Source organism: Atractosteus spatula, chromosome 7 (genome assembly GCF_055471065.1).
Source record: "Atractosteus spatula isolate fAtrSpa1 chromosome 7, fAtrSpa1.hap1, whole genome shotgun sequence".
Classification (NCBI taxonomy): domain Eukaryota; kingdom Metazoa; phylum Chordata; class Actinopteri; order Semionotiformes; family Lepisosteidae; genus Atractosteus; species Atractosteus spatula.
This window is the reverse complement of record NC_142712.1, coordinates 61,095,635-61,122,817: the sequence shown is the minus strand read 5'-3', so window position 1 is coordinate 61,122,817 and position 27,183 is coordinate 61,095,635. Positions and strand designations below refer to the sequence as shown.

Sequence of the window (27,183 nt, the reverse complement as noted above, 5' to 3'; positions counted from 1 at the left end):
TCATTTTTTAAATCACGTTCCCTGCAACATCTTGACCAAGGGTTGTCATCAACAGTGGATGATGCATTTTTGGAAAATTCCACGTCCATCACATTCTGAACAGAGCAGGAAAAAATCAATTTCACTCACTGACATTTTTGCCTCAACTTAAAATTCCTTATCTGTCTCTTTTTCCTAGGTGGAGTAAAACGTGGAATGAAAAAATTCTTACGTTTAAATGCAAAGAGAGTACTTTTCTACACAAGGAAAAAAAAATTCCTAAAAACTATTCAAAACCATAATTGTGAGAACTCCCAAGTGGCTCAATAAAGGTGTATGTCCAAGCACAGGGTGAAGTGGGCAGAGGGCTGGCACTGTGGCTAAAGATCTGCGCCTGTGGCTAGAAGGTTGCTGGTTCAAAACCCGTGGCCGGCAGAGGAATCCTACTCCGTTGGGCCCCTGAGCAAGGCCCTTAACCCCACCTGTTCCAGTGTCACTGTATAAATGGTTGACCCAGCGCTCTGACCCCAAGCTTCTCTCTCCCCATCTGTGTACCTGTGTATCTCATGGAGAGCAAGCTGGGGTATGCAAAAAGACAAATTCCTAAGAAATTGTATATGGCCAATAAAGTAAAGTGATCTTAGTGTAGCTTGTGAGCGAGATCTCACGATCGCGCCTGGGTCATGTCACTAGCTGACTAGCTGCTAGTGACAAAAATGTCACCAAACGCAGTCGAGGGTAAGAGGGGTTGGTCAATCAAGGCTCTCACAGCTCTCAGCAACACAGCTAAGAGCTGAGAACCCCCACAGCTTCCTGGCTGCCTCAGGTTTGCAATACTGTGGGCAGAGGATGCGATTTTCCACTAATTGGCACTGAACCTCCTGCACAGGGCTATGTAGCCTATGGTGTGTTAAACAGATTACATTTCCTCATTCTCCCTTGTGCAGGGTTTGTACAGTAGCTGTGAGATAAGATATAAGAAAATAAGATAAATATTGTTTATTTAGCTTGTAATATTTTATTTTGTTAAATAATTTCCCTGTATTAGAACTGCTCTGAGCAAAGCACTGGAATGTAGAAGCATTACGCAAACAGTGTTTTTCCTTCACAATTTTGTCATGGAAAGAAAATTTCCCCTGATAAAACAGACCAGGGTAATATAAAGGCCAGTAGTTTTCAGGAGCATACTGTATTGGGTTTAATTTTTGTTTCTTCTTGAGTTGCATTTTTAGGAATGGATGTGTGTGGCCAAGCATACAATCACAGTGAACATTCTACGTATACTGCAGAAATGCTACTCTTTCTAAAAGCGTACTGTAAATGCTTTTCTTAACACTTTTTAAACTTCAAGATGGAGCAAAGTTCACATTCTATTTGATTCCATTTTTTATTTTACAGAGAGCCTTTTCATGGGGAGCACCATCAACAAAGTCCATCACATGAAAACAGAGTCCAACCAACTCTGAAAGCATCATCAAAATATTTTTGTGCTGCAATAAATGTGAGCAGGATTCTTAGTGTACATCGGACCGCCTAGCATGTTTACTGTTTTTTAAAGAATAGAGTGTGGTGGAAAAAGATGTGAATGTGGATATCTAATTAAACACGACTCTTGGTCTAGTCAACATAAAGGCGGTATCCTGATACACATTTGTTTTACCAAAATATTCTTTATCTCTTAGTGAAGAGAACTTTCACATGGAAAAAACACTGCGACCTTCGTCAGATGCATAATGTCAATTTCATGCTCGCTTTAGTGAAATCTGTAAGATTGTAGACCACATGGTGGCACTGTGAGCTTTACAAATTCTCCATGAAAAGCCAGCTACCACCAACACGTACAGCATGATAGATATGGCCTGTCTGCTTTAGGCTTGCATTTTTTGTATTGCATATATACTGATCTTGGCACTTTATTTTTTTAATTTATAGTTTTTTCTAAAAGGGTATGTTTTAGAAAAAAAACTATAGGGCAGCACAGTGGGGCAATGCGATCAATTCCAGTCCTGGGGTTCCATCTGCATGAAGATGAAGTATCTTCTCCATGTGTTTGCCTGAATTTCCTCCAGGTGCTCTGGTTCCCTTCCACAGTCCAAAGACAAACTGGTAGGTTAATTGGCTTCTAGGTCAATTGACCCAGGTGTGAGTGTGTGCGTCTGTGTATGTCCTGCACTGCACCAGCGTCCTGCCCAGGGTGTACCCTGCCTTCCTCCCTGTGCTTGCTGGGATAAGCTCTGCCTCCCCTGCCACCCGGTATTGGATGAAATGGTTAGAAAATGGATGAAAGGAAAAAAAAAGTATACAGATACTGTAGATTTATAAAATGTTTCTGGGGTCACATTTCTGGGGGCACTGAACTACCTCAACACCAGCATTAACCTGGTGAACAATCAAGGGAGATAGGAACCAACATGCCCCTCTTTTCAAGAGAACAATGAATGTTAAGGGCTGGCCGAAGTCAGTGTCAGTGTCAGTGGGTTGGGCAGGGAGGTGCCATAAACTGATCATTCAGTTGTGTAAATATATTGATACATACAGACAGCAGGCAATTCATCTCTAGAAACAGAAGCACAGAAAACAATCCCCCTGGTCTAGGCTAGTGCACTTTGGACCACTGGAAGTCACTGGAGTTCTGTATGTTGCACCTATAGTCTAACATTGAGGCTTTTGCCTTTTTGATCTGCAATCCAGCTACTGTAAAACGGAGAACTTCTCAGATTTACTCAGCCAAAGGGCCTCCATTCTCAGACTGCACCAACTGTCTTACAGTGAACAGAAGTGTCTTTGTTTCATGGAGACTACTACAGATCTCATGAGCTTCAGGTGAGCCTCCAAACATAAAACCAATTGCTAATATGAAAATATACTCTTAACCCAAAATAAACAATGTACCACAACATATGAATTGTAACGTACCACAACATTAAACAGAAACATTCCCAAAAGCCCTGTTTGTTTTGATACACTCAGCAATTTGAATGATAGCTCTTAATGTACTCCCCCCTACATAGAGCAAGTTTCTATGTAATGTACTTTACTTTTTTTGGAAATTTTTAAAAATCTTAATCCTTGTAAACTAATCTTCTGATTGCGGTTCTGACACATTAATGACTTTCCAGCTGATTGTGTAACTTTCACAGCTGTCGCCTGTCCATTTATATCAAAGGAATTCAAGGGATAACCATCCCTCAATCTCAGCTTAACTTGTGGGGTAATGTTTTTTCATCTTCATATTTTAAAATATCTTGTCTGATGTCTTTAGACTGAATGAATGTTATTGAAATGTCCCCCAGCCCCTTCAGTATTCTGACATGTCCTTAAATGCCTTCTCTTCACAAAAGATGAATTACAAAGCTACTGCACTCTTATGCTGTGGAGTGATTTTTTTCCAATTAATAACACACTTCAACAACTTGTAAAAACATAACTGATAGGTGGGAAAATAATACTTCTGCAATTCATGTTACTGCCATGGGATTCCAAGTCACATCTCAATAATATAGCATTTGAGAAGAGCCATGTCAGGTTCTATTCCTATAAAATAAATTGACTGCACTGCTATCACTGTCAGACATCCCAGCATAAAAAAGCCAACATACATACTGTCCGTGCAAGGTACCCATAAGGGCAATAAAAATCGAGCATAGCATTTTAGGCCACAGTAAACCATTACATCTAAGTTGAGCAATCAACTCATCTCTGCAACTCATGATCATGTGAAATATACTGTAACAATCAGGAGTAAGCAAATCATAGTGTTTCTGCAGTTTTTTTTTATTTATTCTTACTTGTATTAATAGAGTATTTTTAATATTTACAATTTTTTTTCTATAAAAAACAGTAACCAAATTTTACGAGCCAACATTTTTGGATTCCTTTTTGTTATTGACAGCAATGTCACTGGGGTTCACACAACAGAAAAAAAAACCCATTTAACACACGTTGTTGAGATCACCCACGTCTAAATGCTACAAAACAATGTACTGTAACAGACTTGTATCTTGTAGTACCGCCCTTTATGATAATCAATGTTGTGGCACACAACCGCAAAGGAATAATAACATACTGTATAAAATAAGAAAGGGCTTTGAGCTGAAATCTTGTCAAGCACAGAGTGTTTCAGTTTTGCATTCCGATTAGGAGCACACGTGGGTGTCCAAACAGAAAACTGCAGAGAAGCTGAGATCCCACACGATCCGAGGACAGCCCCTTCAGTGGTGCACACTCTGGAAGTCCAAACGATGCTTTCAGCCACTTCTCTGGAAAGAACTCGATTTCACATGCATCCAGATCCCGATTCCATTTTCTAAATATCATTTCAGCTGAATGTACTGTACCTAACTGCTACATCCTACCACCTTGGCCACTTTGCTCTTGGACTACTGGAACACAGTCTTTTAAAGCTGCTGACTTTTTATAAGCTGAATCTCAGTATCAGTGTAATTCCAGACTCGCCCTACTCTTTCGCATTCAGCTCTCAGAATGTGTTTATAAATATCGCACAACGCTTAAAAATACTCCAGTTAGGTGGAAGAAGACAAGACAGCAGGGTGAAGTTAAGAGACTTTACTGCTATGTGGAGATGATCTTTTTTTCCATCTGTTATGTAACATTCAATAAAGACTGGAGTGCTTATATGTGGCAATTAATTGCAAGCTGTTGTACTGTAAATGAGTTTCATCGATAAAAAATCATAAACTTCCACATTATGTATTGTGCTGACATTTCTAACAGCCTCACTTCAGCTACACAGAAAACATTTTTTTTGCACCATTTGCATAGAAATATAGAACTGATTAGAAAAGAAATGAGGATTCTGCTAAACAGTTTTATGACCATAATGTAATTTTGTTTTTAACCATCCACATTATTTAAAGAAATGCAGTAACACTTTATTACAAAAATATCGAAGCTTATACAGAACTACTTTCCCTCTTTGCTACTGCAGTCTTTTGATAAGGCGTTTTTATGCTGTGCTTGATTAGTCATGCTCAAAGCTAATTAAATTGTTTAATCTAAATTAAATTATTATGTTTTACTTTAAAATAAATACAGAGATGCCTTCAGTTTAATGCAAATTAATCCTCCCCATCAGATGTCCTGATTTTGGCACAAGAACTGTTACCATGGCCACCATTAAGAGTGTTCTTGACACACAGAGCCATTTTCTCTCTGTGACTATTGGGGAATCATGGGCCCATGTCACGTTTCACGAGTTTTAAAGTATTTACTCTCTTTAACCATTTTGACAATAATCTCTCGAATAGAGGCAGAGTTCTTGCTCTTTTTTCTGCACAGAGGAAACTAACAACTACAATAAATTAATTTTAAAATATAACAAAACTGTTAGGATCAGATAATAAAATACCTCAACCCACTAACTTCCCAGACCTAAAGCAGGCCTCTTCAGAACTCTAGCCTGGCACACTAGTCTACTGTTGCAATACTCTGATGATGTCCATCTCCATAGAAACTGTACTGGCCGTAGCATGAAGTAAATAACTTGAGGGTTGACCACCCAAAGCCCAATGAGTAGAATCAGAGCAGAAACCCCCCTCCCCTCCAGCACCAAAAGATAGTTTCAGTGCCACTTCCCCTAGAGGGCAGCCCATCAACATCCTTGTCAAAGAAATGAAGCATTTCATGAAAGCCAACTCACATGGCAAAATTCTCCTCAAAGGCTAATACAAGTCCCACCTTCACTAGATAAATATGTGCTCTTATCTCTTGTGAACAAGGACTCCGTACATTTAGACTGCAGAAAAACATATCAGTAGGGGCAAATGAGCCGGTGTGTAAAGTGAAAAGATTTAAAGGTTATATTTTAAGGAGACTTGTTCACTTGGTGGTCTGTGCACTACTGTCCGTAGTGTTGCACTTGAACTCGTACCTCAACTTTTCAAGGTCGAGAATAAGGCTGAATATGATCTGAATTGCAGGTTAAGCAACATTCCGCTGATGATCCATGAATCATACAGAAAAGGAAGCCTCACATCCATTACCACAAATGCACTCAATTTGTCTAGTAATTTGGCACTCCCTGAGACAGTCATGACCACAAGAAACTGACTGGCTTCTGGAGAAAACAAATGTTAAACTGAAAGCAGGGCAGAACATGTCTGAAATCCCACTTCGTCCCTGCCTCATTCCTGAAACGACATGAGGAATTTCATATGGGAATATAAAGCTTGAATCATAATTTGCATTTTCGGTCTTGGGGGAGGGGTGGGTGCCATGGTGCACATTCATATTCTGCACGTGATGAACAGCTTTAACGACAGAGAAGAAATCATTCAAATACAGATGAACACAAGTAAAACAACATGACCGAAAACTCCTCACCATGTCTCACTTCAAGAAGAAAGGATCAACTCATTGCCTTCAAAATACAGGACCTTTCTGCAATGTTTTAACAATCTATGACAAAACAATCTATGTCATCAAATCAAATAATTATGCCGTGAATGAACCAAAAACAACTGACTTTGTTAAACGACATTTTTTTCTTTACGTTTAATGAGTCTGAATGTCAGATAAAATATGGATTCTTATTCATTAACCAGAAAGCATCTGTGGCTAGAAACTATTTTGCTGAATACCATCCCTTCCATTATCTGTTTTTTTTTCTAAGACGCACGTATCACAAGTGGCATTTTCTTATAATTCCCTAGCTTTAATAGTACTTTGGCAACCTTTTGTAACCAAAAACAGTCTAAATGCATTCTGATAATGTGCAGATGTTTAACTCAAATACACTGGCCAGGTTTTAAATAAAGTATATCAGTTTTCCAGTACTTATAGCAATGGGATCACTGAAAAGTTGCCAGAACAAGTCACTTTAAGATGCAGACATACATTACAGAATACTGAGTGTGCACCTGTCTTACACTGATCAAATGAAATACATCTCACTGAAACACTGAATACATCACTGAAAACAATACAGGAAACCAAGACAAGCTAGATGTAGGCTGTTGCATGTGAAATATAACAGTTCTTTCATTTCAAATTAAAAAAATCGTCCTTCCATAACATAACAAGCAACCTTAAACATGACGCATAATGCGATAGGTTTTGTGCTGTTCATACTATATATAGATTATATATATACACACTGTAATCTCCATTTCAGAGCTGTAATTTTAATTCAATAGGAATAACATCATCAAATAAGAAAATGCATCAAGGAATGTTTATTGAGGAGTTAGGTATAAGCAGTGGCTTAACCCAATTGGCTGAGAACCAACCAGTGGCCACAGGACCAGGATGAAGGGAGCCCCATAGAGACAGAAGTATTAACCAGGAAGTAGCTGCAAAGCTGGAGAATGGGTTGAGTTGGAGCAAAAGAGTCAGGCTTACTATGGAATGCACAGTATGGCTTTTCAGGGAGTGATGTCAATGATAATTACAGGCCGGTATAGCACATGTACTAGAGACCTTGGTTTTTCATCCATCTCAAACTTTGACACAGAGTTATACTGTACATTATTCCTTAAGCAGAATTAACCAAAACAAAACAGCAATGAGACACTGCTATACCTAATAAATCATCAAAATCAAAACACTTTTGATGCATGCCATAGAAAGTGAGAAAACAGAAGCATTACTGTACCGTATATTCAGTATTTGCAAATGCAAGGCCTGTATGTTATAATCAGACCCTAGACACTTGAACTTGTGCCTGGTGTGGTAATCAGCTGAAGAAAAACTTGATTTTAGCCATCCATTTCAGCGATCATGGCTCACTTAATTTTTAGTTTTGCCCTAGAGTCTCTTGTACTTAACCTCATCATTATATCCAATAAGTTATATTATCATCAACCAATCACTGGTGAGAACTGTTAATTTGGAGGCTGGTAAGCAGTGTACCTGCTGCTCAGCCGTGATGGTTGGGACTTAGAAGGAGCTCAAAAGAGCTTAGGCTTTTGTTTTGATTTATTTGGTTGTGGTGTTTTGTTTTTTGCCTTACAATGTGAATAAAGGCACTGGTGATTACAACCTTACAGCTGTGTGTTTGGTGTGCCTGTTGGCTTGGAGATGCCTATTTTAAAAAACCTGTTATGTCACACCCCAAAACAGCTATTTAAAAGTACAGTTTGCCTCTGGGTTTGTTTTTACAGGGTATTCTATGGTTCAATTCTCATAAATGTGTAGCATGAAGACATATAGTCAGTCACAAGTGATTTTTATATTTCAAAACACTTTTTTCCCCAAGAACAGAGCTCATGTGACAGGGTTCACTGTTTTCAGATACAATATTATATGAGACACTCAAAACCAACAAAAAAGAAATATCAAAATTATTTATACATTTACTTTGCATTAAATTAGCAAGTCACAATATTTCTCCTTCAAATCTAGCGAAGGGAAGTTTACCACACAGTGCTCTTTATTTTTAAAGACTGAAAAGTGGTGAAGTTACACAAAAGACCTGTGCAAATTTAATGGTGAAAATGACCTATTTTATTAAAGACCTGGAATACCACGTAAGATACATTTACAGATTTGCTATTTTTCCATAGATTGGATCAATCTTTATATGTCTTGTTCAAAAGTCTGTCTTAGACTTTTTACAGCTACTTTTTAAATACACCTGCCACGTAAAGTGTGAAGAAATCAAATCTAGAGATATAAAAAAATGGGTAAATTTAATCTCATGGAAAACAAATGCATACTAAGCATGCATTTAATGCCTAGTGTGTATGAGTCACTCAAACCATCTACAGTTCATTGGGAAACATGTCTAAATGTCAGTCATATGTGTCCATGAACATTCCATTAACAAAACAGTGCTCAACTATGATTCACAGGTTCTCTTCCAAACACATGACACATAGACCATAGCTTACCGTTTCAGAAACCCACATAAGTCTTATAGGTTCAGTAGTGCTGAACTTTTAAAGTTTTCTGCTATGTGTGGGCCAAATTATCACAGAGAAAATGTCAATCCGATGTCTATCAAGAAGACAGGAGAAATAAAGATGCCACTAAAATGCATCTAAATGGATAACTCGACATTGGATAATGGATAAAAACCTTTCACCCTGGGCATTTAGGCAAATTTAAACTAAAAACACATTTCTTATTCATTCCACTGCCACAAAATAACAATCTCAATGAAACATAATCCTATACATACAAGGAAAGCTCTTCCAGGTTATGGTGTGTTCTTTTAGAGCAAGCAGTCATTGAGAATTATGGAATGTAAATATGAATTAGCACTATGTTTCACAACACTATTAAGCAGAAAAAGAGTTTACGGTAAAACAGACTTCTGTACGTACTGTATATATAAACCTGTTTACTGTACACTTTCGTTTGGTGTTACTATTTGTTGCTACAATATGTTTCTGCCCACTAGCATCAATTCATGTTTCATGATTCTTCACTAAAACAATTTTAATTTTTTATAGAAGACAATGGTAAACTCAGGAACAAGGAGGTAAACACAAAGCATCCGAAGGAAAACTTTAAAGATGCCAAACAGTACTACAGACAAGAACAAGCTCCAGCAGAAAGCTACAGGAGATTCTGATTCACTTTGGAAACTTCATTAAACTAGCTGTAGAATCCAATTGGCTTTTCCACTCAAGGCAAAAGTGAGTCTGGAGGTTTCTCTGCTAATTGGAGCGTAACAGTTTATATGCAAAATAAAAGCCTCAGCTGTTATTACCACCATCTTCAAATAAAAAATATTTACCATCACCAATGTACCATCACCACACCTAAGAAACTCTGAGGGAAAACATAAAATGATAAAGTGTGTCGATCCATTAGATCTGTAGAAAACAAACATCTACATGTCTTTGTTACTAAATATTTCAAAAATATCTCACAAGATATAAAGTAGGAATACGAGTCTTGATTTGGTGATACAAGCTGGAAATAAGAAGATGAGTACGTCCTTATTTAATCATTAGCTTAAACACTTAACATTCTACAGATTAATTTCTGGTGTTCAAAAAGCTCAGGTTTTATGCAAACAACCTTTGCAGTGGTTCTTGTCAGGATACAGATAGATCTATAGGAATGCAGTCTTACTATTTTCAAATCCATAGAAAGCTGTGCTCCACTTACAGGAATCGAAAGGAATAAATAAAGACTGCATCTACTGCATCTAGTAAGTGCAAAGACTATAAACTATCCTCTAGCTTCACTCTAATACCTTTGGACTTGTGCAACCCTTACACACAGCATTCAGACAGGTATTTTCTGAAGTTTCACGGAAGGTACACAAGAACCTTTTTATTTTGTCAAGGCCGTGGTATGTAAGATTCAGGACCCCCCCCCCCAAAAAAAAAAAAACCACAGAGGACAAATCAGAGTTAGCAACAATTTGTTTATACAACAGTACACACCTATAACTGGAAAAGGACCTTCCCGTTCCCATTCATAGCAAAAGAAAGCAATTTTGTACAACCACAGGCTCATCATGCTTTTGTGACACCCCAAATCGTCCAAGAATGAGCTTGCTTACCTTCCAGCAGGTCTCTTGCCAGACCCGGTTCTGCCCCTGTGGACCGAACAAAGTCTGACAGGACCGCGTCCATATCAAGAGTCATGTGATCATGTGGATGCGCTGCCCAGGCTGCAGCAGAACCCTTCGTCGTCGCCAGGCTTTTAATCTCTCATCTGGAAACACAAGGACACTCGACTGAGAGAGGGAATCACTCGACAACCATTTGTTTTGCCTTAGCTGCACGTACACCAGTAGTGTAGGTACTATAACGAGTAAGGAAGGAAAAGGGAACTTAAGAGCTAAGATTTGTGATTCATCATCATAGTCCATTAGGGCTGCTGTTCAGTTCAAGCATACATGTGGTTTATTTGATTACTCATTCCCAATTTTAAAAGTTAACATGAAAAGCCTGAAGAACAGAAATCAATGTTCCAAACAGCTGTCCACTATTGTTAATGATTCTTAAATGGATAGATAGATACCACGTAAAGCAATGTGAGTATAAATCTATAAAATGTATTCTGAAAATGCATAAAGGACAGTTATGTAATAAAACGCACTTTCTCAATATAATAATACTTTAACACAATTGAAATTGACTACTTATTCCCTGAATAAATGTGAAACAGAGAACGTGCTCTATGGTATTGCTCACACAGTAGAGCAGGAGAGCTAGAATCAGGAATGTAGCACAGAAGGAAAACCTCTCATTCTGTTAGGGTCACATGTAGACGCAGCAATAAATCCAGTAAGAAACATCACTTGTCATCAAGCGTCTTGTTCCTCACAGAGCTGGAGGCAAGACAAATGTACAGATAACCATGTTTCAAAAATACAATTTTCAAATAAAAATAATTTTCAATACTATTCCCAAATAACAACAACCTGACCAGTGAATGCTTTAAGAAGAAAGTAAGAAAAAAAAGTGCCCCTTTTTGTGCTTAACGTCATTTTCTGAAGGAGGAACAGAAAAAAAAAACACAGAAAATAAACAAAATGAACTACCTAAAGGAGCTCATGCACAAGCACAAACAATGAATAGAGCAAAATTAAAATGTCTGTTAATACATTCTGTAACTCACTCCGACAGACGCTTGGCCAATAAAGCAGAGACATGGTCCTTTGATTCTGTTAGTAGTGAGCCCACAGCATTTCGCCTTGCAGTTATCCGCTCAAGATGAATACACGGGCCCATTTAAAGATATTTTCCATCCACTGGTGTTGTTGAAAACCCCACAGGAAGCACACTTCTTATATGCATTAATGAAAGCAAAAGCAGCCCGCAGAATGCTAATCTCAATGAAAACAGCCCTTTACCTGAATCCACCCAGCACCTGTTACTCTACGACCAGCCAGAAACTAAGTGAGGAGAGCCTCTTAACCCATGCCCCTCTGAGAATGACACCGATCCTCTCAATGGAAAAAGATAAAGAAAAAAACTACTTCACGAGGTGACCTATTCCTGCTCAGTAGGAAGTAAAGCTTCCTTTGTCAAGTGAGCCGCTTGTTCCAAGCGCAGAGCAATGCAATGTGTATTCAGCAGCTTACTGTCAGCATTTTGTACCATCCTCTAGCTGAGAAGACTAACAATTCCACTAGTGTGTGATAATGACTCATGTCCTAGAGAGCAAGAGCATTCACAGCTACTCGAACCACAACACCAGTGAGACAGTCCATCGTGTTTTACTTCCTTCTGTTGTGTGTTTTTATCTCTCCGTTTTCTTTCCTTTTTAAACAGTTGATGGTCCACTGCCTACTTGGCTTACAGTTGTCATACAGGTACACTGACCAGTGTCAACAACCTATCCCTTATTTATGGGTATTTTATGTATTTTGTATTGATTTATGTATTTTTAGGACTGTCTGTAATATCATTAATAACAGGTTTATACTCTGTTTCTAGAATGTTACTTAAACAAGACAAACAAACATGTGACAAAACATTATTGCAGAAGAGGTTAGTTACAGTATATTACCTATACTTCTTTTATTTTCATTATAGCAGAGGGATGCCTTAAATACTTCAAAGTATGAATATACTCTGCATGATCCAGTGCTTGAAAGGGTATTATTTTATCATTCATTACACAACTGAAACATAAAAATATTTTCTCCCTCTCTAAAGTACTGTGGCTGATTAGAATTTATCTTGGATGTTGTCCAGAAAAAGCATTAGAAGAGGTATTTTACCCTTTATTGAATAATGTTGGTTATACGCAGTACAATATGGATAGACGCTAAATATTAGAAGTATATGCAAGTGGTTAGAAGTGATTAATTAGACAGCACCCGGGACAAATGACGAGCTCATTCAGTAGAAAGACTCTGAACTTCAAATACCCTTGGAAAAAAAGCCCCATCTACCAAAGGACATTATTTACAGTATTTTCACATGAACTAATTATACTCTAAAAATCTTTATTAATGCTAGCAGGTTTGCACTTTTTGTTAAATATTGAGAGTATGCTTTGACCTGTAGTTTATCACAAGAAGCAAAAAGGTATGGAATTTCATCACGGATTTTTTCTGCATAGTTCAATCAAAACTACTTTCAAATTTACATTTAAAATTGAATCATCGGCATTGTTTAAAAATAAAAAAACAGCTTTGTCTGTTTTGTATCTTAAATACACATGCCACTGTATGTTCAATAGCAACCTTACTGTACGTTTTTTTATGTTGTAAGCTAGTGCATCCACAGGTCAAAGAAATATGTGGAAATGTTATTTGAATTGATAATATTGATCTGTTTGGAAATGTTAGTTCAGAGTAATTTCTGGGTGAATATTCTTCCAATCTTATATTTCTGAGATATGAAAGGACCACTTAATACAAAGGTAAAGTAGTTGAGTTGGCATTCTGGAGTAGCGGTTAGGACTCTGAACTCGTAATTAGGTTCTGGGTTCAAATTCTGTATCTTATACCCTTGTGCAAGGTACATCACTCAGATTGCTGAGGCTGTATAAGACGATACTTATTGAACCTGCTTTGGATAAAAGTGACAGCTAAATTAATTCATTTCAGAATCCCTTTTCATAGATTCGAAAACACTAACACACAGTCTTGTGCAGTAACTTCACAACTGCTGAAGTGTACCACAGCAAGTGTAGTACACAGACATTATGCTTCCATGCTTAGAAAAACATTGTGGTCAGTAAAAAAACTCTTTGTCGTGACAGTGTACAGACAAGTGACAAGTGTAAGGACTCATGTTTCTCACCAAACCAGAAATTGAATTCTTGCTACAAACAAGAGAACAGCCACCTTAAGAGTAAGTCCTGCAATAGCTAACCAAAAAAGTCTCCTTATGTGACATTTAAGAAATCAGATTTGTTTTATCTTTAATAAAACATCTCATCCGCTTACTGATTTATTGCTGGCACTTTTATCTTAAGGGACGTACATTTCACCCATTTATACAGCTGGGTATTTTATTGGAACAAGTCTGGTGAAACGTCTCGCTCAAGGGTACAGCAGCAGTGTCGTAACAGAAATTCGAACCCACAACCTTCCAGTTACAAATCCAGAACCCAAACCACTCCACACTGCTGCCCTTTTTACGCTTGCTGCTCATTTTTAATGCATCGGAGAAAAAGGGAAAAAAAATCTTCTAGCTCCCTCAGATCAAAGCCCATTTTACAAAATTGTGTTTTCTTCACAGAGGCTTTACTTATCACAGTGCAGCATGCCTGGCTGAAATTCACAACACATGCACGGCATCCTGTTGTCTGACATGGACATCTGCCAAAGGAAAGGATTTCTGTTTTATTTGCAAGCAAAAAAGGACATGAAGCAGAGCCCACCAACATTTTGAAACAATTAGACTCAACTGACAGGATTCTCAGATAGGGAAAGGACATGTCCTGAAATGCTCCATCTCAGACAGCTGCTTTTGTATATTATGTATGTGGGGATTTATGGACTTAATGATGGTATATTACAATAGTCAATATCACAAATGCTGGCATGTAAAATTATGTTGTGTAATAATAGCAGTGGATACAAATAATGCTATAATCACATAAAACTGCTTAAGAGGTGATAATAAACTATTCTGAGTTAGTTATACACCAAATCTACAAAAAAAATAACTGCAAAAATTATGTTTTAATCACAATTGCTATTTATCACAGAGATAGTTCTAGAGCTAGAAACCAGTAAAACACATTGAAACCAGAGGAAGAAACAATATAAAAGAAATCAGACTCCATGGTTATGCAAACAGCTTTTCATGGCAGTTTTGTTTTTAGTATTCTAATCCAAGCAAGATTAAATTGGCTTCTAAATACTCTGGTTTATCTTAATGATTCTTCCGATTCCTTTATAGCTTCATATAATTATTTGGTGACAAAATCTTTCAATATAACAGGGCATATACCTTTCCTTAAAGACTAGCATACTTGTACTTATCATGTACTGCATAGCAAATGTGTATATATAATTAGTTTATTATAATGTTTAACAGTGTATTCACACATCATGTATAAGACACATAAAAGATATTTACAGCTGACAAACTGTTTGCTCCACCAAATCAGAAGTTCACATATCCCAAGTAAGTTTTGCAGCAACACAAGAGTTGTAAGGTAGCAATGCTGTCATGCTGCCTTAAAATAGGGTCTTGTTTTCACTGTCCAGCAAATGGTCTCAGCTCACTTCTGGAAAAACAAATACATAAATACTGGGTTCTGTTAAAACAAACAAAACAGTAAGAAAAAAAACGTTTTTCCTTTTAAAACAAATAGGAAAATTATTCAAGTGAATTCTCCGAAAAATAAATCATCATTAGAGAAATATGGGATTCATAGATATTATTAAGGGGGATGTTGAGAAATGTGAAAAATTTCAGTTTCCCACAAACAACTTTTTAACTGAAAAATAAAAGCAAACAGAAAGGCTTTTACCTCTAAAAAATGAAATTAAGATAAAATATTATCCCTTAATGGCTTTTACATGTTAATACAGAACAGAATAACATTTTTAGCAAGGAAAAATAATTATTAATACTTTAGCATATGCATAATTTATAACAAAGTGCTGCATTTGAAATCACCATTCTGGTTCATTTGACCCACATATCAAAAACTCCCATCTTTCTATTCATTTTGCTATGTCTTTCAGCAACATTAAAAAAGAAAGCACTCTACCTATTAATGGGAAGTCCAAAGCAATGCTACACTTACAGCCTTTGGGCGAGACAGCTGAATTAAAACAGACTTAAAATTAAGATCAAAGCAATTTGAATCTATGTTAGAGTTCTGCTACAGCTCTGGGACTGATAGAGGAGGTTGAAAATCCTAATGTATGATTTGAGGCCTACATCCATATTTCAAAAGCAGTGAAACCAGTGGATTTTGTTTTATCAAAGCCTTACTTTATCTAGTTGCAGACTACTACAGGCACAGAACCCATCTCTTGTATTAAATTACTTCTTATCATGTATTATTTCTTTCACTGTTTATCTGAAGGATGGGCTGAATTTTGCGTCATAAAATACATGAAAAATGCAGTCCAAATCAATACTATATTAAAGAGGGGCCCTGTCCAGTCTGGTAGAATTTCCCAGGTTTCCCAATAGTCGGATCATATACTGATTAATTAATTTCTAATTAATTAATTTCTCAAGGCTTTGGATATGGAATATACAAAAATTATAGCTACTGACAAAACCATCCTTATTTCAAGAAAGCCATGTGCAATTGACAGTTAGAAAGATGGCTAGCAAGGTAAAAATAGGCAAAAGCCATTTGTATTTGCAATATTATTGTTACATATATTTAATACAGATAATACGGATAGGTTCTTAAGGATAGCTCAGTCTGAAATCTGGATATTTGCTCTGACCAGCTTCGACTAGTCATCAAACTTAAGGATGTTTACATAACCCAACAGTTTTGTCTGGGGAAAACACATTCTTACTTTATTATGTAATGCAACTCAAAAGGCAGAATCAGAATAACTAAGGAATTCGACTAGGAGAAAAAACTCCCACCAGTTTCTACTCTCCTTCCAAAACATGTTTTTCTGCGGCAAATTCTAAAGAAGGTCAGAATAAGTGAGTGAAAGGCTTATCCCCTGTCACATTGCTACACAAATACCAGTCCTCTTTAAATATCTGATTCATGACTGGACTCTATAATGAAGGAATTGGTATTATTTGACAGCTACAATGGAATTTTTTAAACATGTAATGTACTGTATGTGTCCCTCTTCTACCAGGTTTCCAATAATATCCAACATCTCTTTATCAGCTCCAGCTGTTAGTTGTCTTGCCAAAATGACCAACAATAGTCTCAGAATGGTACTTCTCTCAAACCAGAATAATCCTTACTGTACGAAATGTTTTTGTGCATTTTAGGAAAACACGTTAAAGAAAATGATCTTCATCAGCTACGAGCAACCAAACGAGGTAGGGTATGGGCAGAACAGCTCATCTATAACCTATCTTACGTTGCAAAACAGTTAAATATTTTATAAGTTTTGGAAGCACGGCACGTGACAGATTTTTTAGACATCAGTAGGACATTCTAAAAGGCACAAAATTGCGCTGGAAAGGAAAACAGACTGGGAACATATAACATAGTCCTCTGTTTAAGGTTTCTTTTTTAAACTTCAAACATGGATTTCCCCCGTCATGATAAATTATACTGAGAATACAATTTTAGATAACTCTCTTCTTGCATTTTCCAAAATCAGATTTCTTCGATGTTCACACCACAGCAGATAGACTTGGTTTTCGTCTTTGGAGAAAGCAAGAGCAAGGTGTAAGAAAATATAAGTATGTCTGATGATTTGATTCCCCGAAACGTACTGGACAAAAAAGCTACTGAATGGAAAAATCACATCAAAAGAGCTTGAATAGGGCACTTGTTGCACATCTAGAAAATGAAATGGGGAAAGGTTCCCCTTGCAAGGTGTAAAAAGTGCCAGTTCTATCAAACAATTTCCACATTAACACAGACGTTGTGCATTGAGCCTATTATTAGTCACAAGTTCAAAACAATGAAATGAAACACTTGATTCAAGCAAACAGGTGAAAAAATATGTGGGGAAATATGATTTATCTTATCAAGGAATGACTCATTATCCTGTCGGTACCATTGATGCCTCTACTTTTAATACATTAATAATCTGAGTGTTGGTGCCACTAGTTTTGACGTGGAGAAAACAGCTGGTCTTCTGTGTGTTGCTGAACATTTAGCTACAGTAGAAAAGCAACGCAAAGCCCACCTGCACATGTATTATACTTGTAGCTGAATGGCTAAACCTTATTCCAGCCACAAATGCAATCTGTCAAGAAAAATAAGCTGCTCTTTAGAATTAGCAGCTGTTGATAATGCTACACCAGCAAAGAGGTGTACAAAGGATTCTCTTAAAACAAGTCTCTACATTTCACCACAGAAGTTAAAGAAAGAAGTCAGACCTTGAGCTTAATCATTCAAGTATGCAGAAAATACAACTGAAATGTTTACATTCTTTACAAAGGACAGTTTCTGACTTAAACTTTGTATCTTTGTATCTCTTCAGAAGGTTGGATGAGTGAACACAATTTCTACACACAAAATAGGTGAAATGATTAATGTTAAAAAAGGTTAACTTTTCATGCCATCTACTGATTTTAGCAAAAAAAAACATGGATTCTAAAAAGAATTCCCAAAACCTATAGCAGTGGCTCCCAATCTCAGTCCTGGTGACCTACACCAATGTTTGGTTTTTGTCCTTGTGGAGCCCTCAGTTATACAATCATTGATTGTTCATTGATTTTAATAATAATAATATTCCACTCAAAGCACTTACAGGTAATGGGGATCTCCTCCACCACCACCAGTGTGCACCCCCCACCTGGATGATGCGACGGCAGCCATAATGCGCCAGAACGCTCAACACACACCAGCTCTCAGTGTGGAGGAGAACAGAGTGATGAAGCCAATTCATAGATTAGGAGACCATGATTGATAAAGGTCAATGGGAAATTTGGCCAGGATGCCAGGGTAACACCCCTACTCTTTTCGTGAAAAACTTGAAACAAAATGCAAACATTAAATTGAAACTTCTTGGATCACGTAGGGCTTCAATTATTTAATTCAGGTGGTATGGAATTAAATCCAGCAGGTCTGTGGGACACTAAGACCAGGACTGGGAACCACTGGCCTATAGCTAGAGTATTTACAGAGGGAGCATAACTCTGATTTGTTTCCTACTAACGGTCTCCAATCCAGCTCAGAGTTTCCTTTTTACGTAATTTTCATAGGAATACAAGAAAGCAAAAAAGGCAAACGATCTATGACTAAGACTAAGCAAAGTATAGTGCTCTTCTCACAAAACAAGACAAAAGAGTGCCAGGCTCACCCCGGAAGCTGCTCTTTGGGAAGAGCTTGCATTGCCGTGGCAACCGGGCTGTCACTCGTGCCACCCACCTGTCACTCAGCGCCGGTTGCCATAGAAACAATCTGACAGAAGACCCAGATCACCTGGGGGCAGTCACCATCTTGCCTGTCCAGGTAATTGGGGGATGTATAAGGACTGTTCAGACTCTGCTCTGGACCCTGTCATAAAGCCAGGAATCTGAGCTTCTGTGATCCCAAGCTTGTTCCTTAGCTTTGTCTCCTGAGCTTTGCTTTGGAATCCTCACTTTGTTGTCTTGACCACAATTCCCAGATCTCCCCTTGGCTTTTTTTTATGTATTCCCCATGTTCGACCCAGATCGCCTGCATTCTGAGGCTTTCTCCAGTGTGATGACTTCACACCTGCCTGACCATCTCGCTTGGTTTGCCCTTAGTGCTGTTGCGAGTCTCCACCTCTGCAGTGAGCCTGTAGCTCCACAACCGCTGCGTGGCTGCCTGTTTGCGAAGCTGTATCCCTGCCTGCCCGCCTGTGATCTCTGCTTCGGCTGTTATACCACCATTCCCTGTCAGCCTGCTGCCCATATTTCCCCTGGGTTTCATCCACCTTTTGCCCAGCAATTGGGTTCTCCTATACAACTCCCAGTCAGCAGCTAGTCCCATGAGCTGCGGGATCGTTAAACAGGTTAAGATATCGAATAACAGAAAAATGATTGGCTACAATTTCAAGATGGCTCGGGAAAAGACCACAGAGAGAGCTTTCCATTTTTCATCTTCTCCATTGTTTCCTAAATGAATATATTTAAGAAGCACTGTGTATCACAAAACCCAGCATAGAACTTATCATCACAGAGTAGACAGGACCTCTGCAGTGCAGAAACGACCGATAATTATACATTCTGCTTGCTTCAGTAATCACCCAAGGCCAACACAGCCAGCGTTATCGATAGACGATCTTGTCTGTCTACTCTCACTCTTACCCTTTAAAATCAAATACGGACTGCTCAGGCATCCCCAGAGCAACTGATGTCCTTGGAAACCATCAGCCCTTGCCAAGTACCTGACCACTGAAGATTTTATAAAAAGAATGACAAAGAAATGCAAAAATGGAAACCTGACAGAAATCCACTTCCCTGTCAATCAAGTTAAAATACTGAATTAGGCAAACCTACAGGGAACCTATAAAATATCCCTGCCTTCTATATATCCAAGAGCTATAACATGGGTACAGCTTCTTCCTGAGTTAATTTTACATTCTGTCTTTTTATTATAGTTCACTTAAATTACATTTTTGGCATTAGCAGATAAGTGGCAATTCCTTGTTTCCTCAGACAAGTTAGAGGGATTCAGATTTCACTGTTTTTCAGGAAAAAACTACTTGATACAGCACTATCAGCAGCCCAGAGCAGCTAGGGCCATTAAAAATACATCAGTTTTTAGCATGTCACTAAGAGTGTGTGTACACAATCAATGTAGTTTAAGGAAGAATTTCAGGTACTTGTTTTCCATAACTTCTAAGATCACAACATGATTACTTAATTCCAAATTCCAAATGTGCATCTTAGAAGTAAAATTTAATGTTCTACATCGGATGTTTAACTGTCTTTTTAGGAAGTTGACACCTGAGTACCTGCTGACAAGTACTTTATGAGCAGTGTCTCCTACAGTTACAGGCCCAGTGAGTGAGCAGGGCTTAAGTTATAAATCACCAGAAAAATTCCTTCAAGCTACTTCTTTATTTTGTTGTTAAAGTTTGAATAAGAGATCTTTCCTATATATTTCTTTTCCCATGGCACTTGGCAATCTCCACGTAATTGAACATGGTAGCATTTTGCTAGAGAATGCCCCCATGATGCTTATAAAAGTGCGGTATACAATATAAAAGCCACAAGATGCAGTTACATACAGTAAGACCATGGGGAAAAAATTAAATTGCAATACCATAGTAAACATCCAGAATAGGAAAGAATTAGCACATATTGTACTCACGTTTTTTTATAGGTTTTCACTGTGGTTTCTGTGATAACCTCCTAATGGACATGTTTGTGTCTGAGCCTGTGCTGGTCATTTTAGTTCTGTGGTATGAGAGCGAATGTTCACAAGGTGGTCTCCAATGAGGCCTGAAAAACACAAATCAGAAACAGGATGGGGTTTGAGCACAATTTCAGAGAAGCAGACACTAGATCAAAGTGTCTATATTTTGCTATATCAGGAAGGACAGTATAATATATACAATATACAATAAAAGTATGATCAAAAATGACATAAGAATAAACATATAAAAAAGCTTTAGTCTGTCCAGTCAAAGCTTTTTTTTAATGAAATTATTAAACTTTTACAAAACTAAAATTGACTGTCCTCATAAAATTCTATTGAAAATGATGTCATAAAAATTCGATTTTTGGTCAATTCAGGGTCAGGTTACTCAAAAGGAAATGTTAGAATGTACATACAAATTAAACAGCAATGCTATTCTCAGTTTGTTCTTCAAGTCTTTTTCTTTCAGGAAATTGACCTTTGAGGCTAAAACACATTTGTTTTATTATTAAGCCCAGACTCGGTACTATCCATTACAATCAATAGGTTTGATTGTATGAGAAATAGACATTTGTCTCAATGTTGCTTAAGATATCAACTAAAGAGAATTTATCGCCTTCACGATAATAAGCAGTCCCCTTTGTGCTATCGCATTTAAATCAATCAGTTACAGTTAGAAAGTCTATTGCTACAGGTCAGCTATGATCACAGTCCTGACTATATACAATAGAAGAAACAAATGAAACACTTGACCAATGACAAAGCAACACCTAAACAGTGACTGAGAAGAGAACTGTCAAAACAGCTTGAGCCAATCAAGGCCTCAAACTGAACGCAAACAAAATAATTGATTAGCACCTGTGTAATAGAAACAAGACACTCTTACGCATCCTGTTATTTTGCTCAATATCCTGCAAAACAAAAAAGGCAAAATATTTGCTGTTCCTACAGTCTCTTACATGGAAATCATATCCTGGAAAGCCAAATTCAATATCTCTTTGAGCTGCCAATCTTTCTTAAACTAATCAATACAAATCATAACCAAATGTAAATACGTTTATTGAAAAATGAATCAATGGAAAGCACTAAGTGAAGCATTCATCAGAGCTCGGGCTTTACCAGTGATGTCTGCAGCGCAGATTCAACCATTAGCCAGCTTCCAGAGTAAGCGAGCACATGCAGAATCTTCCTTACAGCACAGAAAATGAACGTTAACATGTCATGTCAGTGGAAAAAGCAAAAGACGGATTAATGCCTCTGACGAGGCAGAGCAAAAGGAAATACAGTGGGCCTGTGTCTCTCAATTACAAATGCTAGACACATACAGAGCATACAGGAAGTCGACGTGACACACCGCACAGCTATTTTTATCACAGCCACTGTACACTTAGAGCTGAAGGACTTCTTGCAGGAGTTGAAGTGATAGGATCAGGACTGTCAGGTATGCACCACAGTACCTCTGAAAAGGACATTTAGATCTGTGTCTTTAAACTGATCACTTCCATTGGCTTCCAAACGCGAAGACAGAAGTTGTAATACATATTTAACATTTTTTTGCCTTCCTGGTATTAGAGAGCCAAAGGCATATTATAAGTAAGCAGTGAAGAGAGAAGGGTGGAGGACATGTCCAGTCTACAGTCACTGAGGAGACACTGTAGGGAAAAACTAGAGCTTAGTCAGACAGCTGGAGACAGCCCGGGAGGAAGGGTGAGATCAGAAGCAACTGCCAACAGCCTGCTGAAAGTATTGCAGGGGGCGGCACAGAGACCAAAGCCAGGTTGATGACTCGACACTTGCTTGAGGAATGATAATAATAAAAGGAACAACAAACAAATGTCAGTGCAGATTCTTGTTTTTTTTTTAAATAAAAAGCGTGTCGCCACAACCTGGCCCTGTTATAGCAATTTGGCCATAATTATCTTTTTAATTGCCTGTCATTGTTGAGACAGTGTATGAAAGCGTTATCTTCTCTATTCATCGTTTTGAGGTTACTGTGTGTGAGCGCAGAGCTCTTGTCCCACTGTCACTGCCTACACTTCACAGCCTTTAGTGCACTCTGCCTGCAGCATTATTGAGTGTCTACAAGCCTGTGGTCAGAATAGGTGAAACACAGAAGGGCCAATGGAGATCAGTGACCTCTTTTACACAAGATACAAAAAACTAAAGATTTGCTCCAGTACTGTAAGGCTTCCAATCGCGAGAAGTGAATATACTGTAGTATGCATGCCGTGCCAAAATGCACGCAATTTGTCGCAATTGTCAGTATCAAAACACATTTAGTCTTTTTGGTTTTCATTATGAGAACATAACCTGTCTCCTCTTAAAATATTTTCTGTAGTCCTTTGTTGATCACGGTTGTCAAGAAAATAAACTTGACCTCGCTTGTCAGAAAACAGAGAGAATCTGAACGTGTTGTGAAAAAATGAAAAGACTTTCCTGTTTAAGTCATAATTTAAACAGACCGTGCTTTACAAGTGCTGCAAAAGAGTGGTTTAGCTGTGACTTATATTGAAACATCTGTTACATTTTTCATACAATTGGCTAAAGAAATTTAATAGCCCAGAGGACCCCAATCTTGACCTTATTACATGTATGGGTCTCAAATTGGACTGATTTGAACTTTTTGATTGTTTTCAGCTTTTAAAAATGGTGGTGGTTGCCTTGTATTTCATTAGTACAGCAAAACCACAAGCTTCAGAGTAGAAAAATGTTTAAACCAAGTAACTAGTTTAAATAGTTCAATTAAAGGGGAACTGTGGTCCCAATTTCTCAGACCAGGTATTAAATCTCAGTAACAAAATAAATCAATTGATGGTATGCTGCACATTGGTGGTGGTGGAGGGGAGTCCCCATTACCTGTAAAGCGCTTTGAGTGGAGTGTCCAGAAAAGCACTATATAAGTGTAAGCAATTATTATTATTATCGCACAATTTTACAAATTAAGCACAAAATCGTGAGCTTTTTGAAACTCCTGTATGGGTGTCATTGTTTTCGCAAACCCCTAGTCTCAACACAGGCGAGAGCGAGAGTTCACGAGAATTGCAACGTGAAGCGGCCCTTCCTGCTCACTAGTCCCTGTAGTGATTAATGTTATGTGATGTAAGAGCAAATCAGCACAAGTTGTGCAGCAGACATTTCACTGCAGAAATGTTCCAACATGATCTGCATGCAGAGTTAACAAGTAGTATTTGTCGGCAAAACCATCTCGATTTGTCAGCAATATTTCTGTTGGATTAAAAGCGATGTATTTACAAGCTTGCTTCTTTACAATGTCATAGGGCCTCTTCACCTCACATGAACTTCTGTTGCCTTGTTCTGAATCACAGAATATGGCACCGCGCACACCTGGAAATTTCATATAGTTTGTGATGGAAATTGGAAGTTTTACATGTTACTGTATACATTTTACTTTCACTGTGGTTTGAAATGCACTTATTAATGCTGATTCAATCTAAGCCCAACATATAAAAATGCTGTTCCCCTTTAATGCTTCAATTAAGGAATTAAGCTATTAAAACTCCAGGACCAGGACTGGGATCCTCTGTGATAGACAAAAACCAAAAGCTGGCCAGTGTTATCATGACTCACTCAACTAAGGTCAGTACTGCACTTGCATTGTGAATTCAGGATGACAGAGGGCTGTGATGAGATGTCACTCTGGCTTTAAGTCTGACTAGAAATAGTTCGTAGTAATTTTATCTAAACATTAGATTTGAGTTTAACAATATGGCTGAGATCCTATGTTCTTTAAGCGTCCCTAATGTTAGTTAAAAACAAGAGGAACATGGGCCATAAAATACCAGTAACATTTAAAAAGAAAAATTGTGTAGTCAGTCAGGGTTATTTTTTCCAACCAATTGTTTTGCCTTTTTAATCAGAAGTGTTATGACACCAGTACTTCACAGCACGAGTATGAATTTCCTATTCTAGATGAAAACATGCAAATATCACTCTGTTGTTTTTAAACTTAACCATTACCACAACAGACACAACACAAGCTACGATTTTCATACGTTAGGTGTTAGGTGAGGGTTTTCAAAGTAAATTGCACATGAAACTTTCTAGTACAACTGTGTGTCTAATGGAAGGAAAAAAAAGCCTATTCAGAATATTCTATGACAGGAAGATATATATTTGCAGATGTATCAAGGCACTTGTCACATGTAGCAACTTTTCTTTCTAGAAAAAAATCAGGAACTTTTACAAAACGTAAAACACCATTTTAAAAAGAGATTTCTAACCTCTAGACATAAATGGACATTGTAATTATTGAAGGCTAATTTTGTTTCTTTTGTACAAAAGTATTACAGCAGCAATAAAGTTACATTTTAGTTGTTTCTACTGCATATAAGAGACAATACTATGTCCAGCTGGCATAGTAAATGAGCATTAACAGTATTTTCCCCATTAAAAATGCAAGCTTGTTTTGTGCCACATGTATTTTTTCACTGACAAGAGATACACATCCTCACACAAGCATGATCTCACTGTCAAAACGGGAAATTAGGTGTTCACACTAAAACATTGACGTTTTTAACAAAACTTGTTTTTAGCAACTTGTTTCACAAGACATTTTCCATTCCCCTAAAAAGGCCCGATGTGCAAAAAAACGTTTTTTCATTCATTTACTGGGATATGCTCAGACATGGCAAAAATAGCATCTGTGAAGAAAAACATGTTCCCTTCAGTGTGAACCATCACTTTTTTTAGCTTTAAGTATCAGACACACATCCTACAAACTTAAAAGTTGCCAGATCTTTTTTTAGGGTTTTGTTTTTACTAAAGAGTTAGCCTTTTCAAACGCTGCAAAAAGTGCATTAAATGCCAATGAAATGACTGCTCTACAGCAAGAGGCTCTTAAAGCATCTGTCAACAAGACCATCAACCCTCTATGGTGCTAAGATGCGCCTATTACACAGGTTACTGTGAAATAACATGAGTATGGTAGCAAACCACATAAAAGCATTGTTTGAGAAAAGCTCAACATCAGCAGCATGAGAGTTTGCATTTTTATCCTTTACTTTGTTAAAAGAATTAATTTCAGCATCCTGCGTATTTTATGATTTAATGTTTCTTCATGCTGGTCTTAGTTAGTAAAATCACTTTCAACTTATGCTGTACAGTATATGTCAGTGTTTGTTACACCTCATCGTAAATAGGGAGTGTTCTTCCAAAATTTTGTATCGGTTTGTCCAAAACCTTTGGACGATATAGTACAGCCCACTTGCATTTTAAAATGAAAACTACAGGAGAGGTTGAACAGTAATCGGGTCAGTTAAGTTTTTCTGAAAAAGTCACATTTGAGGAGCTGTGAAAAAGAGGAAGCCAAACCACAATACGAAATTGACAAAAAGTTAGTTTAGTTACCCCAAGGCCATGACGTTATTGCTTCATCAATTAATATTGAACAAGGAAAAAAGACATTTTTATTGCTAGCTTAAGACTCATAAAATTCCAATAATGGCTTTGTTTTAAAAGAATGAATTTTCCTTGATCTCATTGCTATAATAGAGTTCCATCTAATTTACTTACTTTTATTATTTATATGACATAGGCTTTATTATGTAACCTTTACTCTTTTATCTTTTCCAACAAATTCAAGCTCATGAGTAAAAATGATCTGCCTGCGAAACCAAAACCAAGAAAGGTCTTCCAACTGGATGATGAGAAATACAAGTGCAATACTGATCAACTTCTAAAAAGGCAAATACCATTAGAAGGACATCATACATTTTTTTTTACGTCCTCTAAGATGGTGAATGGGTTCTGTTTAGGAAGTCTAAATTTCAGTATGATAAACTGAAATAGTATCAGTGCAGTAGGTGACTGTAGGGAGGAAATATCCAAACAGATGCTCCCCGTCAAAGAGCCCAGATAAGTATGAAGACCCTGGCCAACAGAACTGGACCCTCTGTCTCTAAGCCAGGAGTTCAGAGCTCTAGTCTGGGAAAGCCTGTGTTTTCACCTGAAGTTGTAATTGCCTAATTGAACTCATTTGTTTTCACTAAGCTTAGTCCTTCTCACGTTCTTCAGCAGTTGATAATTTAAATAAACTAATAAAACCTGCTAGATGTGGCTCTCAAAACACCTTTAATTGTATTCTCTTGTTTTAGCCCTCTGAAATTAAATCACCACCATAAAATGCTAAATTGCATGAAAGATGAAATGAAAGGTTTTCCATTGTACAGTTATTATTCCTTGCACATCCTAATGGCCAGTACTTACAGTACTACTAAAATCCAAACCTTTTAATTTGACTTTAATAGCAAAGAATCATCATCTTCTTTACCCCAGAAAATATACTGATGGAAAAAAGAAACGCAACACCTTCTCCTCCAAACTCTGGCCCTCCTGTCTGCGTGGAAC

General features: G+C 37.6%; 1 protein-coding gene across 1 annotated transcript in view; it reads right to left on the bottom strand.

Moving 5' to 3' along the window:
- Positions 1-27,183, bottom strand: part of otud7a (OTU deubiquitinase 7A) — a 107,649-nt gene that overhangs the window by 37,235 nt on the left and 43,231 nt on the right. Inside the window, exons 3-4 of the mRNA XM_088920395.1 lie at positions 20,770-20,900; positions 10,457-10,611 (exon numbers count right to left, since the gene is read on the bottom strand). Of these exons, the coding sequence (XP_088776521.1) occupies positions 10,457-10,541 (85 nt within the window). The 5' untranslated portion in view covers positions 10,542-10,611; positions 20,770-20,900. The remainder of the gene's footprint in view (positions 1-10,456; positions 10,612-20,769; positions 20,901-27,183) is intronic.